The sequence below is a fragment of the Panthera tigris genome, chromosome C2, assembly GCF_018350195.1.
Source record: "Panthera tigris isolate Pti1 chromosome C2, P.tigris_Pti1_mat1.1, whole genome shotgun sequence".
NCBI lineage: Eukaryota > Metazoa > Chordata > Mammalia > Carnivora > Felidae > Panthera > Panthera tigris.
Genome location: NC_056668.1, coordinates 57,697,372 through 57,720,007, shown reverse-complemented (window position 1 = coordinate 57,720,007; position 22,636 = coordinate 57,697,372). Strand labels below are relative to the sequence as shown.

Genomic DNA, 22,636 nt, shown 5'->3' with positions numbered 1-22,636 from the left:
TGGTCAGGGTTCACTTTCCCATCTGGATATACAGTTACTCCAGGAGTATGTGTGGCTTCTTAATGGACCAGCGCTTACTCAGTGGTCTCACAAACACAGCCTGTGAGTTACATTTTACAATTTGAGGGTTTTCTATGTGATAGCCAGAATGTTTTGTCCAAAGCAGCTCACAATTTAGTGACATAAACAAATGACAACAATTTAATGTGATGCCTTCTGTATTAGCAGGAAATGGAAATATCATGGGCGGTACAGAAACTTCATAGCTTTGCATCATGGGAAAAATAGCTCACTGAATACCTGATAAGCTGAGAAGACCGTGAGGAAGACAAAAACTGTGGCTTACGTTTTGGTTAAGGGACTGGGGATTTTTTAGGAAGAATTTGCTCTAGGCAAAAATTGAAAATAAGTTCATCTTAGTGGACTTCTTTCTCTTGTGGTGACACTGTCCTTGGTTGTCATCTTCTCCTTTCCTTTTCTCTTTCAGAGCTGCCCTTCCTAACCTCTCCGTAGTCTCGACAACCTTATCGAGACCTCGGTACCATTTTGCCTTCCTTTCTCTTTTCCTCTTACCGTGACAATGATGGTCAGTCCTGCGTTGCTTCCCTCACTCAGTGGACTTGATAACTGGCCAGGGGCTAAAACGCATCTCATAAGTCAATTTGCATTTTTATATTAGTAGTCTAATTGGGATTTAAGAAACCACGATCACATGAGTAATTACATTTTTAACTGGGTCTCCTGAAGACTTAATAACCTCAACTTGACCTCAGCTTATTTAATTTCTTTGCGCCTCAGTCTATCCCCCTGTAAAGTGGGGATAATAATACTACTAACTTCATACAGAGTTTTGAAGAATTAAATAAGGTAATACATGTGAAGTGCTTGGAACTACGCGTGGGATATAGTAAGCACCATGTAAGTGTTTGGCACGAGAGAAGGAATCATAGATGGTAGAGTGTAGGGTAGAGATATTTGAAGGCCGAGAACAAAGCGCCACAAATAGTCTTCCCTTGGCGATAGAGGCTTGGAATACATACAGTGGCCCACAGGAAGGCCACTGCAGTCCAGAGCCTGATCCATTCAAGACTTCTTTTTAAAATGTACTAGTCAGGGGCAGCTGGCTGGCTCAGTTGGTAGAGCATGAAACCCTTGATCTCGGGGTCGTGAGTTCAAGCCCACGTGGGGTGTAGAGCTTACTTTAAAAAATAATGATAATCTGCCAGTCAGTGTTTAGGTATGTAATGCTGGCGCCATCTTCTGGTCACCATGGGAAAATGAGAATTAAAGGCTTGGTGGCAACTCCAGGTGACTCCAGCCGGAGCCAAACCACAGGGGATCCCTGGAGCCTGAGCAGAGAAATGTGGGAAATGTGCGGTCTCCGGTGACAAAGAGCTCTGTGTCAGCCTCAGGTTGCTCGTATCAACCTTTCCTCAAGGCAAGGATCAAATAACCAGGATTACGTACAACGACAGGAAAATGTAGAACTCATTGTGAGGAAAAACTGCTCTGTTTTCTGAACTCCTGGCCTTTATTTACCAAGGGGGGATCAGTGCAGAAGGGTGAGCCAGATACTGCTGATAGGCCTGTGAAGCACCAGGCCCCACGAGCAGAGCAGTTGCTTAGAAACTTCCCTTTGCCTTTGAAGCCCACTGGGAACAACGCTGGCCCTCTCCGTTTCTGGGTTTCTCTACAGGTAGAGTTGGCATGCCTACTTTGTGCCAGGCACTGTGGTAGGCATTGTCACGTAAGATTCTACAGTTTTGTGCAGTATTACTAATCCTCTTTAAGTGGCGAGAAAGGGACAGATCAGAGACCTCAGGAAACTTGTCCAAGGCCACCTGTTAAGAGACAGCATTAGTTTGCTAGGGCTGCCATAGAAAACGCCTGACTGGGTGGCTTACACAACAAAAATGTATGTTCTCCCAGTTCTGGAGGCTGGAGTCTGAGACTGAGATGTTGACAGGTTTGGTTTGAGTCTTGTCTCCGTGGCTTGCAGATGGCCACCTTCTTGCTGTGTCCTCACATCAGCTTTTCTCTGAGCACACCCATCCCCGGAGTCTCTCTGTCCAAATTCCCTCTTCTTATAAGGAGACCAGTCCGACTGGATTAGGGCCCCCTCTAACGACCTCATTTTAACTTAATCACTTCTTTAAAGACCCTCCAAATACAGTCACATTCTGAGAAACTGGGGCCTGGGGCTCTAACATATGAATTTCCAGGGCACATAATTCAGCCCATAACAGGGACCAAGTCAGGTTTCAGTCTCAGGCCTCTGATTTCAGTCTGTGTCCCTTTGTATGGCCTCATGGCTGCTCTGTCCTTGGGCTTAGGCATAACCTTTTTTCCAGTTGATTTCAGTGTGAGTCCAAGGTTTCTAAGAATCTAGGGGCAACTACCATAGACATTCAGTCAGAATGGCTGTATTTTTCATGGCTTCCTTTCAGGGTGATGAACCATAGCAAACAAGATCTCAGGTCCAAAATTTCACCCAAGAGTTAGGTTAACTTCCCACTGAAAAAGAAAAAAAAGGCACCTCTACATTTGTGGGAAAATATACCTGATCTTTTTCCTCTTGGTGCAGCTGATAACCAGTGCCCAGGACCAGTCTGACAGCACCCTTGTACCTTAGTTAGGACAGACTTTTGGCATGTTGGAGTTGCTTCTTGGCTATGCTTCTTCAACTGCCCAGAGAAAATAACAGCTGCATGTCATGCTGGGGGTTTGGGAACAAACTCTTGACTGAGTTTCTCCCATCTGTGGATGTGGAGGCCTGGCAATGCTTGCTGCCATGTACTATTCTTGAGACCAGCACGGTGGAGAGGCCCAAGTGTCTTTCCAGTCTCGAGACACCTGCTTGCTATCAGTGGGCAAGGGCTCGGCACACTAGGATCTCTTGGCTTTGGGCATTTGCCGCCATCATTACCACTAAGGTCAAGACTTTTGTGCTTCATTTGCAGCCAGATTAAAGTTCTAGGAGTTGACAAGTATGCAAGACATTGTGACTTTGTGGGTTCACAGCTGTAATCAAGAAGATACGACCAGATTCAGGTACTAGTAAGACAATTACAGGCCAGTGGAGCAGAAAGGAGCAGAGCAATGAAATATGCTATATTCAAGTCAGTGGTAAATATGGAAAAGGGCAACATTAGAATAATCCAAAGTCCAGAGTTAGGGCTTTTACCCTAACTCTGAGTATTGACTCAGAGTCTCAGAGTATTGACCCTTACCAGCTATGTGGGTCCGAGTCACTTAACTTTACTGAGTCCCATCTGAAATGGGGACAATAATGTGCTCTAGACAATATGCCCACCTGGAGGCTGGCTTAATTTAAGAATGAAATGAAAACATCTGCAAGAAGGTAATTCATATTCTGAGTTACAGTATGCAGATATAACGTATCCTTATTTTTAAATACTTCCTCTCCCTTATTAGTACAGCTCCTTGTACAGGCTTTATTATAGTTATTTTCACAATGTTTATAGAAATGTACATGTTTATTTTTCCTGATAGACTTAAGTTCCATGAGGACAGAGACTATATTGTTAACCTTGTATCTTTATTTTATTTTTTGTTTACCTTGTGTATTTTATTTATTTATCTTTTGTTTACCTTGTATCTTTAGACCTAGCTCCTCCCAAGTACTCAATCTTTGTTGGACTAATGAATGAGTGAATGAATGAATAAATAAATAAATAAATAATGTTAATCCATAAATTTACCAAACGCATGTGGAAAATAGTGTGGATACATGAACATATATTATAAAAAAAGAAAGTTTGTAATTCTGGGTCTTTCAGAGATATATCGTTGGTTTATGACATTCTCTTTTCCAAGTTCAGCACAAGTAATTTAGTCAAAACTTAATAGAGTCACAAAGTAAGGGTTTCTGGTTTTGTTCGTGGCCAACATAAGGCAACATAGGAATTTTCAGCAGCGAACAAAAGTGCAGGTGCTCCCTGCTATGTGAACTCCTGCCAGGTAAACTCCTGTTATCTGGAATGATGCTATCCAAATGCAGAACCAAGCAGGCAGGGACACATTTTTGGAAGAACCTTTCTCTATGTAAACGCTGGTGCTTACCACCTGGAACTCAGGAACCAAAGTGAGTCTTGTAAATATCCTTTATCACCCCAACACTTCCTCAGCTTGGATAACACGGTTGCCCTGTTATCCAAATGTATTTATAACATTCCCTTTATCCATATCCATATCCATAGGCACACACACACACACACACACACGCGTGCGTGTGTGTGTGTATATAAGTATCCGGAGCTTCTCCTACCTAATTGTACAGTGAGAATAAATTGTGCTCTGAGGAAGTATTTCAAGCTGTGACAGTGCAGGTGGCATCCTCAGTTGCTTCTTAGGATTCATGGTCACTATGGAAGGGACAAACCGTGCCAGGCTATCTCTGCATACCTAGCACCTAGCACAGCTGCCTCACTTAATGCTTCTTTTTTTTTTAATTTTTTTTAACATTTATTTATTTTTGAGACAGAGACAGACAGAGCATGAACGGGGGAGGGTCAGAGAGGCAGACACAGAATCTGAAACAGGCTCCAGGCTCTGAGGTGTCAGCACAGAGCCCGACGCGGGGCTCGAACTCACGGACCGCGAGATCATGACCTGAGCCAAAGTCGGACGCTTAACCGACTGAGCCACCCAGGCGCCCCACTTAATGCTTCTTAAATGAGTGAGTACTTGGGCCGGCTGCAAGGGCAGGGCAAGTTCACAGTGTGACCACGTGCCAGAAATGAACAGAGTGCTGTTGGCTTAAAGTGCTTTGCCTTAGCATCAAAGTTCGGAGAGTAGTTACGGTATACTGTATATTCCAACAAAGTATTCAGAGATCCTTTGGCCACAGTTAATGCAAACCACCTCAAATGCACAGATTTTTCAAATATAAGGTTTTCTGTTTTGTCATTATTCTAAATGTTCAAACTATACAATTTTACTGTTGATTCAAAAGAGAATCAAGTTTGTTTTGTTTTTTTTAAACCTTACTTCTGGGGTGGAAGCAAATTTTTTTTTTTGTTTTGTTAATGTTTATTTATTTCGAGAGAGAGAAAGACAGAGAGCACGAGCAGGGGAAGGGCAGAGAGACAGGGAGACAGATAATCCCAAGCAGGCTCTGTACTGTCAGTGTTCAAGTTAGAGGAAGCAAACTCTTACCTATGAACCAGAGTGTTCTTGAGGCCACCAACCAGGCCTCGGGCGATGGTCTTCACTCGGGGCGTGAGAATCGCTTGAGAGACATGGAAGGAGCCCCGTGGGGCCCGCTCACTCAGAGTGGTCTCCAAGAAGAGGATTAGTTTGCGCACACTTGTGGTGTTTGCCCAGGGCGCTGGGATCTTCTTTCCGGGCCACAGGAAGGGGTATTGCTTGTAGAAGGGGCAGTGATAGAAAATAAGAACCTGAAACATTCAAAACAGAAAAAGGAGAGCAATTTATGAACAAGCTGAGTGTTAACTCCCTGCTTTGTCCTGATTGCTAGGATTAAAGACAAACGAATACAAGCATATAGAAATTAAATCATTATATTTAATATATATTTATATTAATTATAATATGTTTTATATTATATATATTATATATGTATTTAGAAAAATCAGTAAGCAAAGGTTTAAGTACTTGTATATGACTTGAAGATTCTTAGCTTTATTTTTGTCACAAACACCTCTAGAAGTATGACAAAATCCCAAACCCCTTCTCAGATTATGTTTTAAATGAATGTATAAAATAAAATAGGATTACAAAAGAAATTATTAAGAGTGAAATATAGCTATTAACATATTATTAAGTTTATAATAAATTAATGTATATGCTTCACATTAAATAAAAGTATTTTGTTGTAAGTGCACTAAGTTCCATCATTTTGAGTTAATGATGAATTTAAGTGATATTTCAAATAACTGAAATGTAATATGGAAATAGCTGTGATTTCTATGGGGACAAAGTCACCCGTACGGCCGATAGTGCTATGGCTGACTGCCTGCACTCGTTGTCGATGAGTATACTAATTTTCAGCTAAAGGTGACAGGGAACAAATATGTAGATTTTTCCTATGCAAATTCACAGCCTACTTAAATTCTACCCATGCCCCTTCCCTTGGGGCTCTGAGCCCCTGATGGAGAGCCCCGTGGCTGGTGCGGTCTACAAGTTATGGCTCCTACGGTCGTGAAACTGACACTCCTGGGGTTGTGACCAACACATTGAACTAATCTGGGAGTACCTAGAATTTCAACAGTGCGAGCTGACTGAATGAAATAACCCTTCCCACGAGGGCGTGGGAGGGCACTACTCCAGGCAGGGATGACTTCCAGGAGGCAATGGGTCTCCAGCGGGGCCTCTGGAGACTGGTAGTGATTTTGAAAATAATTAGCAAGCCACAGTCACAGCATTAATTAGTTTCTGAGAGGCAGCTGAGGGACAGGGAATTGCTATTTTGATTGTCCCAATTCAGAGCTCTGCTGCCTAGGTTTCTAGAAGTAATAGAGTCCCCCTGCTCCCAGGCACCAGTAATCTCTTCCTGGAGGAATGTCCAGCGTGTTTACACTCCCTGGACCGCAATCCTCAGATAGCTAGCCCGAGAGCATAATCCCCCAGGCACCCAAGAAGGAAGGCTATGAATGTGTGTCTCCTTTGCAGTGTGTTTAGCTAGTGACTAAGGTGCCTGACCAACTGCTCCTGGGGGCCTAGAGCAAGGGTGCACCAGGCTGGATGCACCCAACAGGCAAATAGTTGTTCTTGTTGTTTTTAATGGTGTTGAGTAATGTCTGACTGACTGCTAATGATGCCTGTGGTAAACACGTGTGTTAATGAGGTTAATCACAGGCTCATAGTAAGCAGATTGCCTGGGAGATTGGGAGGATTTCCCGCTGGCGGTGTAATTGGCTGGCTGGAAGGCTGGGGTCTCCAGCCTGGGGAAGGGGAGAAAGCTGGCCTTGGAAATGGACTGTGGGAGAGGCGGGAGGCTGTGCGATCCTTCTCCGGCAGGCCATTTTCAGAGCTGCCTGGACCCTGAGCAGTGTCAGGGGATAAGAGGAGCATGCTATTCTTTAGTCTGCCTTGGAAAAGGTGTAAGGAGTACAAATTGTACAAAAGGGGCTTTATGCCTTTCCTCAAGAGACTTCTTGAGCAATCTGACCCTAAGAGTTATAGGGAGAATTTCTGCTGACAGCAGGAGGCTGACCTAGCAAACCAACCTTATTCTATGGAATTCTAGGGCAGTAACTCTTGCCCCAGGGCCTGTGTTTCGCATCTGCCTCCCTCCATTGCCCTGCTATATTTTTCTCTCCCTTCCAGCTCAGCAATTTATGTTCAGGGTTTCTCTTGAGGCTCAGATTTGAAATCAAATTTCTTTTGAGAATTATTCCTTGATTGACCTCCTCTTATTTTGATGGGTCCTTTACTGGCGGCCCCTGGGCTGTAGATTTATGCTATGTACTATTTTTCAATTGATTGATTACAAACCCCTCTCTTCATAGAGTGCAGGTAGGGCAGTTTTATCCTGCAATTGTATATCGGTCGTTTTGTATTTTAGGAGTGTTATGTACTCCCACCTTCTCATTAAGATTCGAAATACTGCCACATTGTAGAATAAATCTTCTAATTCACTGTACCTCAAAACCCATAGCCGCTATGCACATGTATCAGTGAGCTGGGACGTAACTGTCGGGTAAATGAAATTTGACTGAATGGTAGTACACTTCGTGCTATTAAATTGTAGTGATAAAATACTCAGGGGGTTACATGCCAGGCAGCTCATTACATAATGAATATTTAAAGTTTAACCACCAGCACAGGGTAGGTGACTGATGACTGTGAGGTCTCTGTTTAGGTTTTAAGAAGAGACACAGCAAGGAAAACTTCGGGAAGCGAAGAACAGGGAGATCCTCCAATTCAAATGGATGACAGGCTCCCTTTTTCTGATATGTCATCGTAATCTCTTCCCTTCGTAATTTGAGGTGTGTGGTAGTTGGAAGACACAGATTAGCCCATACTTGAAAATGAGGATAGCTCGTCCCCCTGCTGCTAGAAATTCACTGTCTGTCCTAGTCAGTATTCCTGAAGATAACCTGTTACTCTTGCAGACTTCCAAACAATTTCGTATGCAGGAAGGCATTCCATCCAGGATACTCCCTGGGCACAAAGTATTAAATCTATATTTATGACAGATATCTGATTATCAAACTTAGCTTTACTCAGATTTGTTCTTACCTGAATCCCAAATTCAAAGGCCCTCCTACAGGTCTCTAGCCCTTTCTTCCATTCTGCTCTCTGTGACTCTCTGATAATAGGGGCTCATGGATAAGGAGAACATGTTTTTATGAGCGTAACCCACGATATTTGTTGTGAAAACCACCAAGGTGAGGGAACGGCGCTGGGACGGCATCAGAAGCTGCGGGAGCTCTGGGGAGCCAGGCAGGCTGCGGCTCGATCCTGGCTCTTGCCACTCACTAGCAATGTTCTCTCCGGCAAGAGGCTTAGCCTCTCTGTAAGTCTCATCTATAAGATGAGGATAATAACAAACACCTACCTCATAGTGCTGCAGAGAGGATTAAATGTGCCAATCCATGTACCAAACACGGAGCAGAGAGGCTCAATAAATGTTAGCTGTTAAGGTGACATTGTTATTACTATTATTTCATATCGTAAGAGAGACTCCACTGAGAGAAAAATCTCTCCAAATTAGGCCTTAGAGTCTGAAAAAATATCAACTTAGGTTCAGGGGCAGAGGTGTGATAAATATTTGGCAAACTATCACAAAGTTTCAGCGAGGAAAAGTGGTTTAGAGAAATTTTAAGAGATACTAAGAGTTAACTCATTAGCCTCTGTGGAGTCAAAGACGTTTATTTAGCCCTTTTATAGGTGTGCAAAACCACCTGGCATCTCCAGTTACTGAGGCCAAACCTGGGAGGCAACCTTGAAGCCTGTTTCTTTTGCGCCCTGAATCCCGTCCACTAGCAAACCTTGTTGGCTCCACCTTCTGGTAGATTCCAAATCTGACCACTTACTACCAATGCTCTCCTCACCGGTTCCCTCCTACCCCTGGCTTCTTCCTAACAGACACAGAGACTCCATTAACGTGTAATTCAGGACACAGCACCCTGTGCTCAGAACCCTCTCACAACCTTCCTCCCTCAGAGTGAGAGCCGGAGTACCTAACCAATCACCCACGGGCTCTGATCTTCGCTGCTCTGCTCTTCAGCCCCGTGCCCCTGCTTCTCCTCAAAGACGTCAGGCACTGGCTGGTTCCTCTGCTGGCAAAGTTCTTCCCCCAGTGTCCACACGATTAACTCCCTCGAATGTCTACCCTGATCAACCTATTTACAATTGAGATCGACCCTCCAACCCACAGAACGCTGGTTCCTCCTAATCACACTTGCCTTTCTGTTTTCATTGCTTGCATCCCTTTCTAGCATTTTCTGTAATGGTTTTGTTATGATGATGATCTATGATCTATTTCCTTGCACCTGAATGAAAGCCCCATGAAGGCAAGGATCTTTGTTTTATTTACTAATTTATCTCAGGTGCTTAGACTGGTGCTTGGCACATACTTGGGTGTTCAATAAATATTTGCAAGTGAAAAAGCTTTAATTGATTTTTAATTAAAAGCTCTTCCCCAAGTTCAAAAATAACTGCCTCTTTAAGATGCTTTGGTTGATGTGCGTGTAGGAGTAAGTGAGCAGCTGTGAATGAAAGGGACTTGCTTTTTTTTCTTTTTTTAAAGATAGTCCAAATGGGAGGCTGACCTTTCCTGAAGCTCCCCTCTCCCATTATCTATCATCCTGTGGGATCAGAGCAGCATATATCTGAGGCCCACATTCCTTTTCTGGACGTTCCTCAAAGCCTAGTTTGGAGGCTCTACTAAGCTTAAGGGATCTAGGAATTCTCTCCAGCCTGGATCCCTTTGTTGAGCTCTTCCTTCCTTAACTCTCTCCAGCCATGACCCCAAATCTGTGAAGGGAGCCTTTTAAAATGTTAAGCCTCTGAGTTGAATCATTTACATGCTTTGTCAGCTAATGCAGGGATTTTCTGACATTGAGGTAGAGGCAGAATGGACCGGCCTATCCCTGAGGGGAAGTAGGAGCCTGAAAATGGGATTCTATGGGAGATAAAGAAAGTGGTAATCACCAACTGGTCCAATTTCACCACACTGTTGTGCGCTGGTTCTGGCCAGGCCATTCAAAGGCAACCTAGATGCTTCCAACAGTCTGCCAAGCAAATTGTAAATACTTGGCAGGTGTCAATCCCAGTTCACAAGCACCCAGGAACTGGTGTGTGTACATTGAACACTCCAAATCATCTCTGCCCCCCAGCCTAAGAGCTCTGGGGTGAGCTGCCCTCCAGCTGGTGATATAGAAAAGGGAGAAGGGGGGCTCCTGGGTGGCTCAGTCGGTTAAGCGTCCAACCCTTGATTTCGGCTCAGGTCATGATCTTGCAGTTTGTGAATTTGAGCCCTCAAGTCGCTTCCATGCTGGCAGTGCTTGGGATACTCTCTCCCTCTCTCTCTGCCCCTCCCCTGCTTGGACATTCTCTCTCTCAAAATAGGTGAAAAATAAAATAAAAAGCAGACAGACTTACGTTCGTGCCCTTGCAAGCATGTCTGTTTCCGCTTACCTGGCACTTCTTCTCCCACAGGGCCTGCAGCGTCATGCTCTCCACGCTGCAGGCTGAGCACAGCTTGTTTCCAAAGGCCTCCTGGATCCGGAGAACTAGGCGTTTGTGGTGGGCCTCATCCATGGCGTAGAAGTGGTTGAAATCCAGGAAGACAATCTCTTGGGGGTGCTGTGTAAGAAATGAGTCAATCTCCATCAGCCCATCCGAGACCTTGATGCCAAAAAGTCCGTGGATGAAGTAGATCTCCTGGTCGGCATCCCCGGGTTTAGAAGACACACGTAGGTCGAAGTAGCGGATCCCAGCTTCCAGCTGCTCTCGGAACGTCAGGTTCTGAGTCACGGACCATTTCTTCATTAGCTTCTTCACCAAGGAGATCCTGGCGAGGCGTTTGATGGCTGGGGTTTGGTCAGGCCCCACTGGAGACTTTTCATCTACCCAGTAGCTAAATGAATCATGTGAGCCTGTGCAAAGCAACAGAGGTGAGAAAAGCGGTTGAGACTGGAGCTGGGAAAAATAAGCCAGCTGATAAGGAAACAGCTCAAAATTAGCAAATACACACAAAAAATGTAAATGAACACTTGCAGAACTTTCCAAGCTTGCTATAAGCACAAATAAAAGTCATGTAGTCTTATTAGCAGCTTGTTAAGCGTGGAATATGGCTGTAATTCTCGTATATTACTCACAGAAGGTGAATTAATAAATACCCGTTTGGAGAGCTGCTTAGAAACATGCTGAGAAAGAGGAGCTTTAAAATATTCATACCACTTGATCCAGTAATTTCATTTCAGGAAAGCTATTCTGGGGAAATAAATTAATGTTTGGAAAACAAAGATGTTTGCTAAAGAATATTCCTAAGACGACAAACTGAGGTGGCTGACATGTCTCTTACAGAAGGTGGCTTAATGCTGGCATATCTGCTTTATTCATGCAGCCATTGACACAAAGATGAAAACCCTACATCTATCTCGATCATTCTGGGACAGGCATTTAAATTCCAGGAAAGGCAGAATTTTAAAGAGGACAATTGCTATTATGTATACTATTTTTTATGTTATTGTACATGCTATTTTACTATTGTAAACACCTGAGTCAGTGGGAATAATTTCTTGACAAATCAGATAATGATTTTTAAGAGCTCAACACAGGTTACTCAACAGAACCCTCTTTTTGGACACATATTTTAAAAAGTCAAATTGTCTATTAAATGATCAAATGTACGTTCCATTCCTCTGCCTTCGAGAAAAGAGGGTAGTTATCCACCTAGACACTGAGATGATCTTATTGTTAGAAAGTCTAAGTGACTATGACAGACACAGTTCTAACTCTGGTATGAAAAAATTTCAGGAGTAACTTAAAGTGAAAGTTATCGTGTGTGGGGGGGGGGGGTGTGCGCGCGTGCGTGTGTGAAAATTATCTCTGACAGATATCTTTCATTTGTCATTGGTTTCTATCTACCAGCAGCTAGATGGCTCTGTGACTGGCTCTGACACTGGGGACCCCGCATAGGTGACTGCACTTTGCAAGCAAAGTGTAGGAGGAGAATGTCCTTGTTCTGACCTTACTAACTTTGTTCTTAACCAGTACCACCCATTTTAGAACCAAAATTATTTATTTATTTATTTATTTATTTATTTATTTATTTATAATTTTTTAAAGTCTATTTATTTTTTTTGGGAGAGGCAGTGCGAGCAGGAGAGGGGCAGAGAGAGAGGGAGATAGAGAATCCCAAGCAGGCTCCGGGTTGTCAGTGCAAGACCTGACTCGGGGCTCGAACTCACAAACTGTGAGATCATGACCTGAGCTGAAACCAAGAGTCAGATGCTTAACTGACTGAGCCACCCAGGTGCCCCTAGAATCAAAATTTTTTAATTCATAGGGTTCATTATTATCAATTATTCTTTTGACTAAATTTTAATTTTTTTTAATGTTTATTTATTTTTGAGAGAGACAGAGACAGAATGCGAGAGGGTTAGGGGCAGAGAGAGAGGGAGACACAGAAGCAGAAGCAGGCTCCATGCTCTGAGCTGTCAGCACAGAGCCCGATGCGGGACTCGAACTCACGAGCTGTGAGATCATGACCTGAGCCGAAGTCGGACTCTCAACCGACTGAGCCACCCAGGTTCCCCTTGACTAAATTTTAAATATATGTTATTTCCATTTTCTTTTAAAATAAATCAATCTGGGATGGCTTTACTATTTTATCTTCTCAGAAATAAAGCAAAAAAGCAAAAAAGAAAAAAGGTGACAAGAAATGTTTTGTTATACAGTCTCTAGAACATGGAGGGTATTCAGTAACTATTAAGAAAAAGCATATTTATTAATCCTTAGGCAAAGTCAATTTTACAAGCGAGAAAATTACTAGCATATTTCAGGTAAAAAAATTGCCATTACTAACAGAAATGTGGAGCAAGTCCCCCTGGATTTTCCGTACTGGTTGTTTCTGTTAATGAGACTCACTGGATACTTGCCTAATGCTCTGTTCCTTTGGCTTATGCAGCAACAGGAAATCTTTATACCTCCTCATTGAGAGATTTATTATGAATACATTATACATTGATGGTGAACAGCCAGTTCTCTCTTCTTTTTAAATTGTACTAGCAGCCCAGCTGTTCAGGACTGAGTGTGTAATATAGTGTGAGGCACACGTTGAACTTAATTCTTCCCTGGGTCTCAGGGAATAGCCATTATCCAAGCACAGAGAAGAGATAAATCCCTTCTGGTGTTCTCTTGGTGCTGAGCCCAGTTTCAACCTCCAGACAGAGATGTGCTAACAACCTCCAATGCTTTTCTTCATGCCCGAGGGTTGTGCAGCAATGTGACAGCAATGGGGCCCCAGGGACCATTTCTGAATACACAGGGACACACACGGTGCCCAGGCCATCCCGCAGAAGAGGGAGGGTGTGCACATTCCTTAGGAACACTGAGTCTATCTCTTTGTTCCCTTCTCCAATTCCTCTTTTCCTTTCTGACATCCTATGTGCAGTGCCACACCCCTCCATCCCCTTGATAGGAAAGGATGGGACAATGGAACAGATTGCTGAATGTTCTACAGCATTGTCCTACCTACACTACCTACAGCAGTCAAAGCCAGCCATCACTCATTAACCACTACCAATATTTTTGCTTTTCCACCTTTTTTGGTTTTTTTTCCCCAGGAAGCTTTTACCTCATATAGAGTGAGTGAAGTAACCTTCAGGCCTGAGTGCGTTTAACTAGTTGTTTTTCAAAACACAGGGTAAAAATACCCTCCCTTCTCCTGCACATAGAATATTTACAAGTCACGCAATTTGCTAACAGTTCTTATAAAAAGAAAATCCTAATATTGTATAGCCTGAATTCATTAGCAAGATTTCTTCTTCCTATACTCGATAGAAGTTATTTTACTTTTTAAGGTTGCCTATAGTGACGGCTCCTTCTCCCCCTTTGCCCTGGGATGCGTGCATTAAATTCATGCATTCCTCCAGAAGAGGAGGAAATGCCTGTTTAATTGGCCCTGGCCTTATTGTTGTGTGGGAGTTAAGGACGGCAGCTCCATGAGCTCTGGTTTGCTTTATCATAAGGTTTGAAACAGTTTTAGGACCTCATCCTGCTGGGACTTCTGCCGTGGACAGTATTTTTGCTGCTTACTTATTTTTGCTTAACTACCGACAGTACCTATGCATCCTCACTCATCCCTCTCTGTGGCTCATCGATCTCTAACATAGGTTTAACTGGTGCCTTTTACCTTAAGAAGGAAACAAAGCACTTTCCCTCACGTCTTATCCCTTGCAGCCACTGTCTTCCTTTTCTTCATGCTCAAACTTTCCAAGGTTGCCCAGCCCTGCTGCCTTTGCCTCTTTTTCTCCACTCCCTCCTTCCCGCCTGAGGCCATCTCCTGTCCTCCTGATCCTTAGAACCTTTCAACCAACCCAAACGGCTTAATTTTTCTGGGTTTCTCTGACGGTTTGCTAAGTCAGCTTTTTTTTCTGGAACCTTCCATCCCCATGTGTCCTGTGATGCAAACTTCTAGATGTTCCTATTCTTCTGTTACCACTCTCCTTCTGTCTCCTTTGCTGGTTCCTCTTCCTCCTTGCCCCCAGATGTAAGTATTTTCCAAGGATCTGTTCTCTATTTTCTTCCTTTTCCCGCCTCCAGAGATCTCACCCATTCCCCAGGTTTCCCATAGCACCTTTGTGCAGATGACACCAAAATCTTCGTTTCAAGCTCCGATTCTAAATTCCAAACGTGTTTCCAAGTTCCTGTTGAACTCTCCCACCTCGATAGCCTGCTCACTGACATCAAATCGCGTATTTTCAGAGTCCAGCTACTCACGCTGTTCCTCTCACCCCTCAAAGTGCCTCTTCTGAGTTTCTGTTGGTAGTTCAGTGACTCGAACTTGAAACCTTGGATTTTATTCTCCCCTCTCCCTCACTCTCTTCATCCACCCAGTTACCAAAACTTTGCATTTGACTTTTGCAACATAGATCAAACTCACCTCTTCTTTAACCTTCAACGGATAACCCCCCTGCTCATACACTCATTATCTGTCATATAATCTGGACCAAAAGGACCCTGACCTAATCCCTTTCATTCCAGCCTCTCTCCAGTTTGTTCATATTCAAAAGTGAATCATCTCAAGATAAAGTGCTGATTATGTCATTTTCTTCTTCCTTCCCCCCTTCCAAATCAGATTCAAACTCCATACACCGGTGTTCAGGACTCTTCACTATGATCCCTGTGCATTAGTTTAGACTCCTCTCTCACCAGGTCTCTACACGAAGCCTGGCATCTGTTGGTATCCAATATCCGTGGATAGGCAGGCCTCCTCCTGGACTTAGTCCACTTCTTTAGCTGAACTTAACTTTCCATAAAATATTCTCTCACCTAACCCTGTCTACAGCTTCTCTCCAGCATTTGTAGCCCATAATGGATAAGCGGCTTACCCTATTTCTGTTTTCTCATCTGTGAAATGGGCTTAACAGTGCCTCTTGTCACAAAACTCGTTGTGAATATTGGAATGGGTACGGTGTGCTTGGAACAATGCTGACATGTAGAAGTGCTGAGCTATTGCTATTCTTACTAGCCATGCTCTGTGAGTTAGAAACTGGAGGGAGGAGGGGTAATTAATTGGAAGTCCTCATCTTAAATATTTAGGGTCTGGAAGATTTTCTTTTCTGCACCTGAAGTGCTGTCCCTCTTCATCTATTGGTGGACATGGAGACAACAGCTTAGCTTTTACTTTGTTCACAGGAGCTGCCACTCTCTCTCTTGGTCACAGCCTAAGCTTTGTCATCACCCATTTCTAACATCTTAAAATTCAGTATCTTACTTTCTGAATTCTTACTCTCTGATCACAACTTACTTTTCTTCTGCCTCCTTGTGACTTGACTTCTATTCCCCCCAGTGGGAGAGCCCCGTGTTGGCTCTACTTCTCCTTCAGCTATAACCAAGGTTGTCAATCGCCACTTTCATGTGTGGAATTATTACTTATAACTATTTGAAAGCTGTGAAGGTCACGGTTGGGGCACGTCTTCTGCCTATACATGCAGATCATGTGCACCGCCCAAAATGGACTTGGAAATATTAACATGATATTTTCTGACATACGTCTTGACTATCAACAAATGTTTTTCTTCTTTCCTCCCATACTTCTCATTTATAGAGTGGACTCAATAAGGTTTAGGAACTACCAGACATCAAATATTAGATGACTATTTTCAGACTCTGGGTAGGGGATTTTGTTGTCATCTCAGGAACAGTCTACACAGAGCAAGAAATGTGGCCACACAAGCTCCTCCTTCATGTTCTGCACTCAATGGACTGCTAGCATCTCTAACGTTAGCCCTACAAAGGTGAGGTTTTTTTGTCCAATATTTGGAAAATTCTTTTCTGCTCACCTTGCATTTTCACAATTACTACTCTTTCTCCTACTGTTCCCTTATACAATCAACAGGCATTACAAATGTTTCCCTTTCCTGTTTTTAGGTGTACAAAACCCTGGCTAAAGTATGTGAAAACACTTTGAAATCTAAATCAGGGGGTACACATCAGAATCCTCTCAGGGAGCTTTTAAACACAACAGTGCCTAAGACCCAATCCAGACCCATTGAGTCAGAATTTCTCTGGGGTGGGCGTTGAGAATGGAAAACTTGGAAAACCCCCAAGCGATTCTATTGTGCACCCAGGCTTGACACCTGCTGCCATAAATAGCAGGTCCTCTTTTCCCAACAAGCTCTCTGACTTCTGGGATCACCTTGTCCCATTGGTCTTCTAGCACTTTCACATCTTCAAATAATAATCGGGCGGACTGCCTTTCCCATATCTTGGTAGAAGCTTTCTTCACCATATCTTTCATTCCAGGAATTCCTACTTCCTGCCTTTTGATCAGTTGGATAACCATTGTTTGTTTGTGAAGAAGAAAAATATTGGGAGAACATAGCTTTCCTTACCATGCTTTCTAGTAAGTGATTCAATGAGGTTATGTAAGGTTAATAAGGACCTTTGAGATAGGGGCTGGGTTACAGAGTTCGGAATAAAGTCATCGTGGCAGCAAAATCATGAGGAAAGAGATCTGAATGGGAAGAGTTAGCAAGCTGTGTGCTCAATGTTATTTTCTCCTGGATAGCATTAGGTTACAAGATTGTCGAAGAGAACAGGTCCAAGAAAATAAGCTGGTCTTCTGGGCATCAGGGACAACCAGTTTGCTCTTCATCTGGAATACCAGTTGCTACTTGATTCTTTCTGAGGCTTGTTAGTTCGGAAGTACTAGATCTCAACTCAAAACACAGCAGTTTTTAGTTACAGCATTTTCATTACCCATTTCTTGCAATTTGGAGTAGCAGCCATTTTTTTTTTTTTTTTCCTGAACTCACTTAATTAAAAGGAATTTAAAGCAAGCTTCTTGGGAAGCTGGTCTCTACATAAAATAGGAAATTCAAACCACACACCCTGAAATGATACATTTCATGAAAACACAATGGTAATTCAGATTACACGGTGACCTACAGCCACGGAAGGAAGACTGAGACGAGAGTTAAGTGAATAGGAGGAGAAAAAGAAACGCCTTATCACATCTCTGGGTGGCACTGGGGAAGTGGGGATGGTGACCCCATGACAAAGAACTTCTGACCTCACATATTTAAGAAAATCTCTCCCCCCCTCCCCCACCCACCCCCTAGATACTACTTCACCTTTGGTGAGCCCTTCTAACTTTGAAGCCCATTAGCCCCCTCCAAGCTGGTTTACTGAAACCCATACTCCCACCACACACCATTCAATGTCTCTCTCAGTGCCTCCAGGCTATGTGTTCTCAATGGGGTGATATTCTGTCCCAGGGGACAGAAATCGGTTCTTGGGGGATGAAAAAATCCCACTCTTTTTATGTATAAAGCAACACAGTACTTCAACAGATATACACTATATCTGTGGTATTAAAATATCATTGTGTGTGGAGGGAGGGGGAGTGGTGAACAGGATAGAAATGGCTAAAGAGACTCCTTGAGTGATAAAAAAACAAAAGGCTGAGAAATATCACTCTAGACTGAACTCTCTGGTAGCCAAATGGACATCTGACTTGTCCGGGCTGGACCTCTGGCCCTGCACCTCTTCTTATCCTTAACCAGCATGTCTCTCAATGCTTCCAGCAACTGTTTCTCCATGGTCATCTATCCATAAATTGCCCCAGTACTGGAAGGTTCTCTTCCCTGCTGCCAGAACACTCATAAGTTGGGAACCAACTCGATTCCCTCTTGTCCAGTTATCTTCTGAATATTCCCACTAGGCATCTCCAAGTTCAACAAGTAATTTCTCTGCCTCCTCAGCCCCAAAGGACCCAGACTTGACATTTACAAGGTACCAATTGAGCAAGAGGAATGTTCAGTCCTGAGACCCAACTTGATGAATTACCATAGCTCTGAATAAGCTAGATGGAGAGTGACCACAGTGGGTAAGAGCATGGGGTCTGGTGCCAGGTTGCCTAAGTTCATAATCATGGTTCTACTGCTTACTAGCTATGGGACTGAAGTGCTGTGCCTCAGTTTCCTCATTTGTGAAATGGAAATAACAACAGTACCAACATCAATGGTTTGTGGTTAAGGTTAGATGATTAACTCAGGTAAGCATTTGGAAGAGTCTGGCCAACAGAATGAGCTCAAACATATCATTATTATTATTTCACTATTAAAGAATTTGTGTCATCTTCCACTTGGATGATATTATCCGGTTTTTAAATAATGTTGTGAAACTTCATTAAACATTTTATATTCAGGATCTACTGTGGCGGTTGAATAGGAAAAATGAAATTAGCAGTTGAACTGATTTATTTTAGGTTACATCCAGAACCAACACCAAAAAGAGGAAGTTCAGATCATCATATTTACAGTTTAAGTGTAAGTTGGCACTAAACATAAAATAATAAATTATCTCTAGTCTGCTCCAATGTAAATAACTCAGGAATAAATAAACACACTGACTACAGAATTTGAAAGTATAGGAGAGGAAGTTCCAAGGATATTCTTTATTCTTGAACTTTCTATTTTTAACATCATAGCATTAGACATCCTCAAGAGATTTCTGTACTAAAACAAGTACAGAAAAACAAATCCAGCCTCTTTCTATTATTTGAAATGGAAAAAACGGCAATGCCTTCCCGACCCATCAGAGTTCACAAATATCGCTGCAACACTCAAACACTGAGATACCCATCCAAGAAAAGAATTTTTCCATAATATAGTTTAAACACCAAATACCAGAATCAACAATACTTTCAGAAGTTTCTCCATATCTTCTTACACATTTGAAAATATTGATGCATAGTTCCTAGGCACAGGGGCATGACCACGTTGATGTTAATTTGCCTCTCTCAATATGCTTCATCACCCCCTAATTTTCTTTGCATGTATGGGCTTTCCAGGCCTCTTGGGCTCACCTGTTTTATTCATAGGCTTTTGACTGTTTTAGAAGACATTCTCACCGATATGGGAAGTGGAGAGCACATCCACATAACTCAAGCCTGCTGGGTGAGCCGCTGAGCCATGGATAACAACATTCTCCATCTTCTCCCCTGGATATCCCTGCAACTTCAAGGTGTTTGCCAGCCCACACGAGTGAATTCATTCTGAGGGGATTTTGACTCGTGAATTCCAGGTGAAATGAATTGACAAGTTGTTACAGCAAACATTTAGCCAGTGAGCCTTCATAGCGGGGTCATGATAGGGGTGTTTGGAACTAATGTCTCACAGTTACCAAAGCTTGTATGTACATGTTTGTGTGTATATGCTGACACTAAAATTGGCCCATCTGAGATGAAGTCCAGATAAACTTCTTATTCAGGAGGAAAAAAACACCATGCTACAATTACTTCGAAAAGTATGCTTTTAAGAATCGAAAAAAAAGGCACCACTTCATGGGAAGTATTTTTACTAATATCAACAGAGAGCTTCAAGTAAACATAATAATTATTATGCAAAATTTCTTTTAAAGACAATTATTATGTTGAGCTCATTTTTTAAGGTGCCATCTAAACTCCACGTAAACTCCAGACTTTTATCAGGACTTAATCGTATCATCTCTATCGACACCTAGGACAGTCTGGTCCATTATGAGCTTGCTCTTAAAACATACATTGAAAGTGTATGCATTGTCTATTAGGAATGTTAGAATGTTCAATTAGGGCTTGTCTATTTTATCTCAGTTTGAACTTTGAGTCACATGGTTTGTCATTTACATGTTCTTTCCCTGATTATTAGCCTATACCCTGTCAAGTGAGACCAGAGTAATGCAGGCAGCTTGCAAGAAAACAGATGCAGTTGTTTTGCCAGTTACCCATTGGAGCTGATGCTGCAGAAAATGGCACTGAATGTCAAATTAATTTTGCCAAATTAAGGTAAAATACAGATGCTAAAAAAAATGTCCAGGGCAAGTTAATAAGATCTGAGCTGCAAGGAAGACTCCTCCCCTTCCCCAAACAGCAAGAACTAAAGGATATTAAGGATACCCAAATACAAAAGACCACAACCTTGCTTACACTCTATTGTAACAGAGCTACGTCATTCATATGACCAGAAGGTTTCTGGGTAGGAATATAGGCTCAACTAGACCCAAAGTGCAAACAGCAGAAGAGAAGCAGTATCATACTTTAAAAAGGGAAAAGATATTACGTGTTAAAGCAAAGAAAGAGGCTAATCTTCTCCCATCTCTTAGGGAGGAAAGGAAGAGAGAACAGATCCCAAATGGAACTGGGATCAGCACCTGAGAGGCCCAGCTGAATAGCTCCTCCAGATACTGTCCGTCCATCTCTGAGGTTCAGAGATGACAGCCTGGTGCCTTGTTAAGCCATTTTATTTAATTAATTTATTTAAAAAAATTTTTTTTAACGTTTATTTATTTTTGAGACAGAGAGAGACAGAGCATGAACGGGGGAGGGCCAGAGAGAGGGAGACACAGAATCCGAAACAGGCTCCAGGCTCTGAGCTGTCAGCACAGAGCCCGACACGGGGCTCGAACTCATGGACCGCAAGATCATGACCTGAGCCGAAGTCGGCCGCTTAACCGACTGAGCCACCCAGGCGCCCCCAATTAATTTATTTTTTAAATATATATTTTTTTATCTTCTTAAGTCTATTTATTTATTTTGAAAGAGGGAGGGAGAGGCAGAGAGAGACAGAGAGAGAGAGAGAGAAAATCTCAAGCAGCCTCTGCGCTGTCAGTGCAGAGCCTGACATGGGGCTCAAACTCACAAACCATGAGATCATGACCTGAGCCAAAATCAAGAGTCGGATGCTTTGTTAAGTCATTTTAAAGGGTTAAATTTTTTCTGAGAAAATAAGAGGATTTTATGCCTTGATTTACCTAGAACCCAGATGACTCTGTTCTTCATACAATTTTTTTTTTATGTTTCTTTTTGAGAGAAAGAGAGAGAGAGAGAGCACACGAGCGAGCATGAGTGGGGGAGGGGTAGAGAGAGGGGGGAGACACAGAATCTGAAGGATTGGAGACACCACTACTTAATTTTAGAAATGGCTAAACATACACCTCAGTATGCACATGGAACTTATCAGCAAGGCCAAGTTTAGAAAGAAGAGCTATTTAGGAACTACTCACTCCCTTAGCACCAGTGTCCACTCTCAGACTCAGATGGTGACAAGGAGTACGAGGGACCCCTCTGGCCCTTCAGAGATCATTGGCTCAACTGGACTCCAGATCCCCTACTGTTCAGCTCTTTCTGTGGACGCCCGTTCAGCTCCTTCTCTGGCATCTTCCTGACTCATGACGGCCAGTTCTGCCAGGACTGTAGGCTCCCAGGGACAGCCATGTGGATGGGTGCACCAGCAGAGTGGGAGCTGAAGGGACCAGTCCACAGGGGACCTTGGGTAAACTGCAGATTTGGTGCCAGTTGACACAGGTTCTTACCAGTGACTTCTTATAAAATAGGCAAGATTTTTTTAAAAGAAAGAAAGAAAGAGAGAGAAAGAAAAGCTCTTTTTAGTGGACATAGTAAACTCTTCATCTCGAATATGAACATGTGATAAGGAAAAAAAGGTCCTTTTTAATACATACTCTCCTCTAAGCAGAGTGAGTCCTGGTAACTGTGGTATCTTTTGTTTGCTAAGCACAGCTGAAATATTCATCTTGGGCACCAACGGCTTCAGACACACTTGAAGCAGTATTAAGCGGGGGTGGGACGCGCGAGCTTGGAGACAGAAACTTGGAAGGCCCTGAAGGGCTCCGCTGAGGAAAGGGAGACAGGAGGGTGGGAGGCCCGGAGGAAGGCTGGGAATCTGAAGGGGGAACAAAGAGGGAATCACAGGGGCTGCAGGGCTCAAGGGAGACTCAGGGGAGGGAACAAACCTAATAGGGAGTTTTCAAAGGTGTGGTACCGTCTCAGTTCTGCCTTTTTCTCTAAGTCGAGAACCAGTAGGGTTTAACGAGACAGTGAAGGGGTGCTGCACTATTAAGCTGCTCAAAGCAAACTGTGTCTCTGTCCAGCCCTGCTTATGGTCCCGTCACAGCAGGGCTCCCCTTCGCGGGA

The 22,636-nt window shown here is 43.1% G+C and overlaps 1 protein-coding gene across 3 annotated transcripts in view; it reads right to left on the bottom strand.

Annotated features, from left to right (window-relative positions):
- Positions 1-22,636, bottom strand: part of PLCXD2 (phosphatidylinositol specific phospholipase C X domain containing 2) — a 50,294-nt gene that overhangs the window by 8,033 nt on the left and 19,625 nt on the right. For 2 of the 3 annotated variants that reach the window (XM_042957255.1, XM_007098592.3), the window contains 2 exons: positions 10,630-11,090; positions 5,179-5,420 (listed from right to left, as the gene is read on the bottom strand). In XM_042957255.1, coding sequence (XP_042813189.1) covers positions 5,179-5,420; positions 10,630-11,090 — 703 coding nt within the window. Of the gene's footprint in view, positions 1-5,111; positions 5,421-10,629; positions 11,091-22,636 lie in introns of those variants that run through there. The other variant, XM_042957256.1, reaches the window with a different exon arrangement.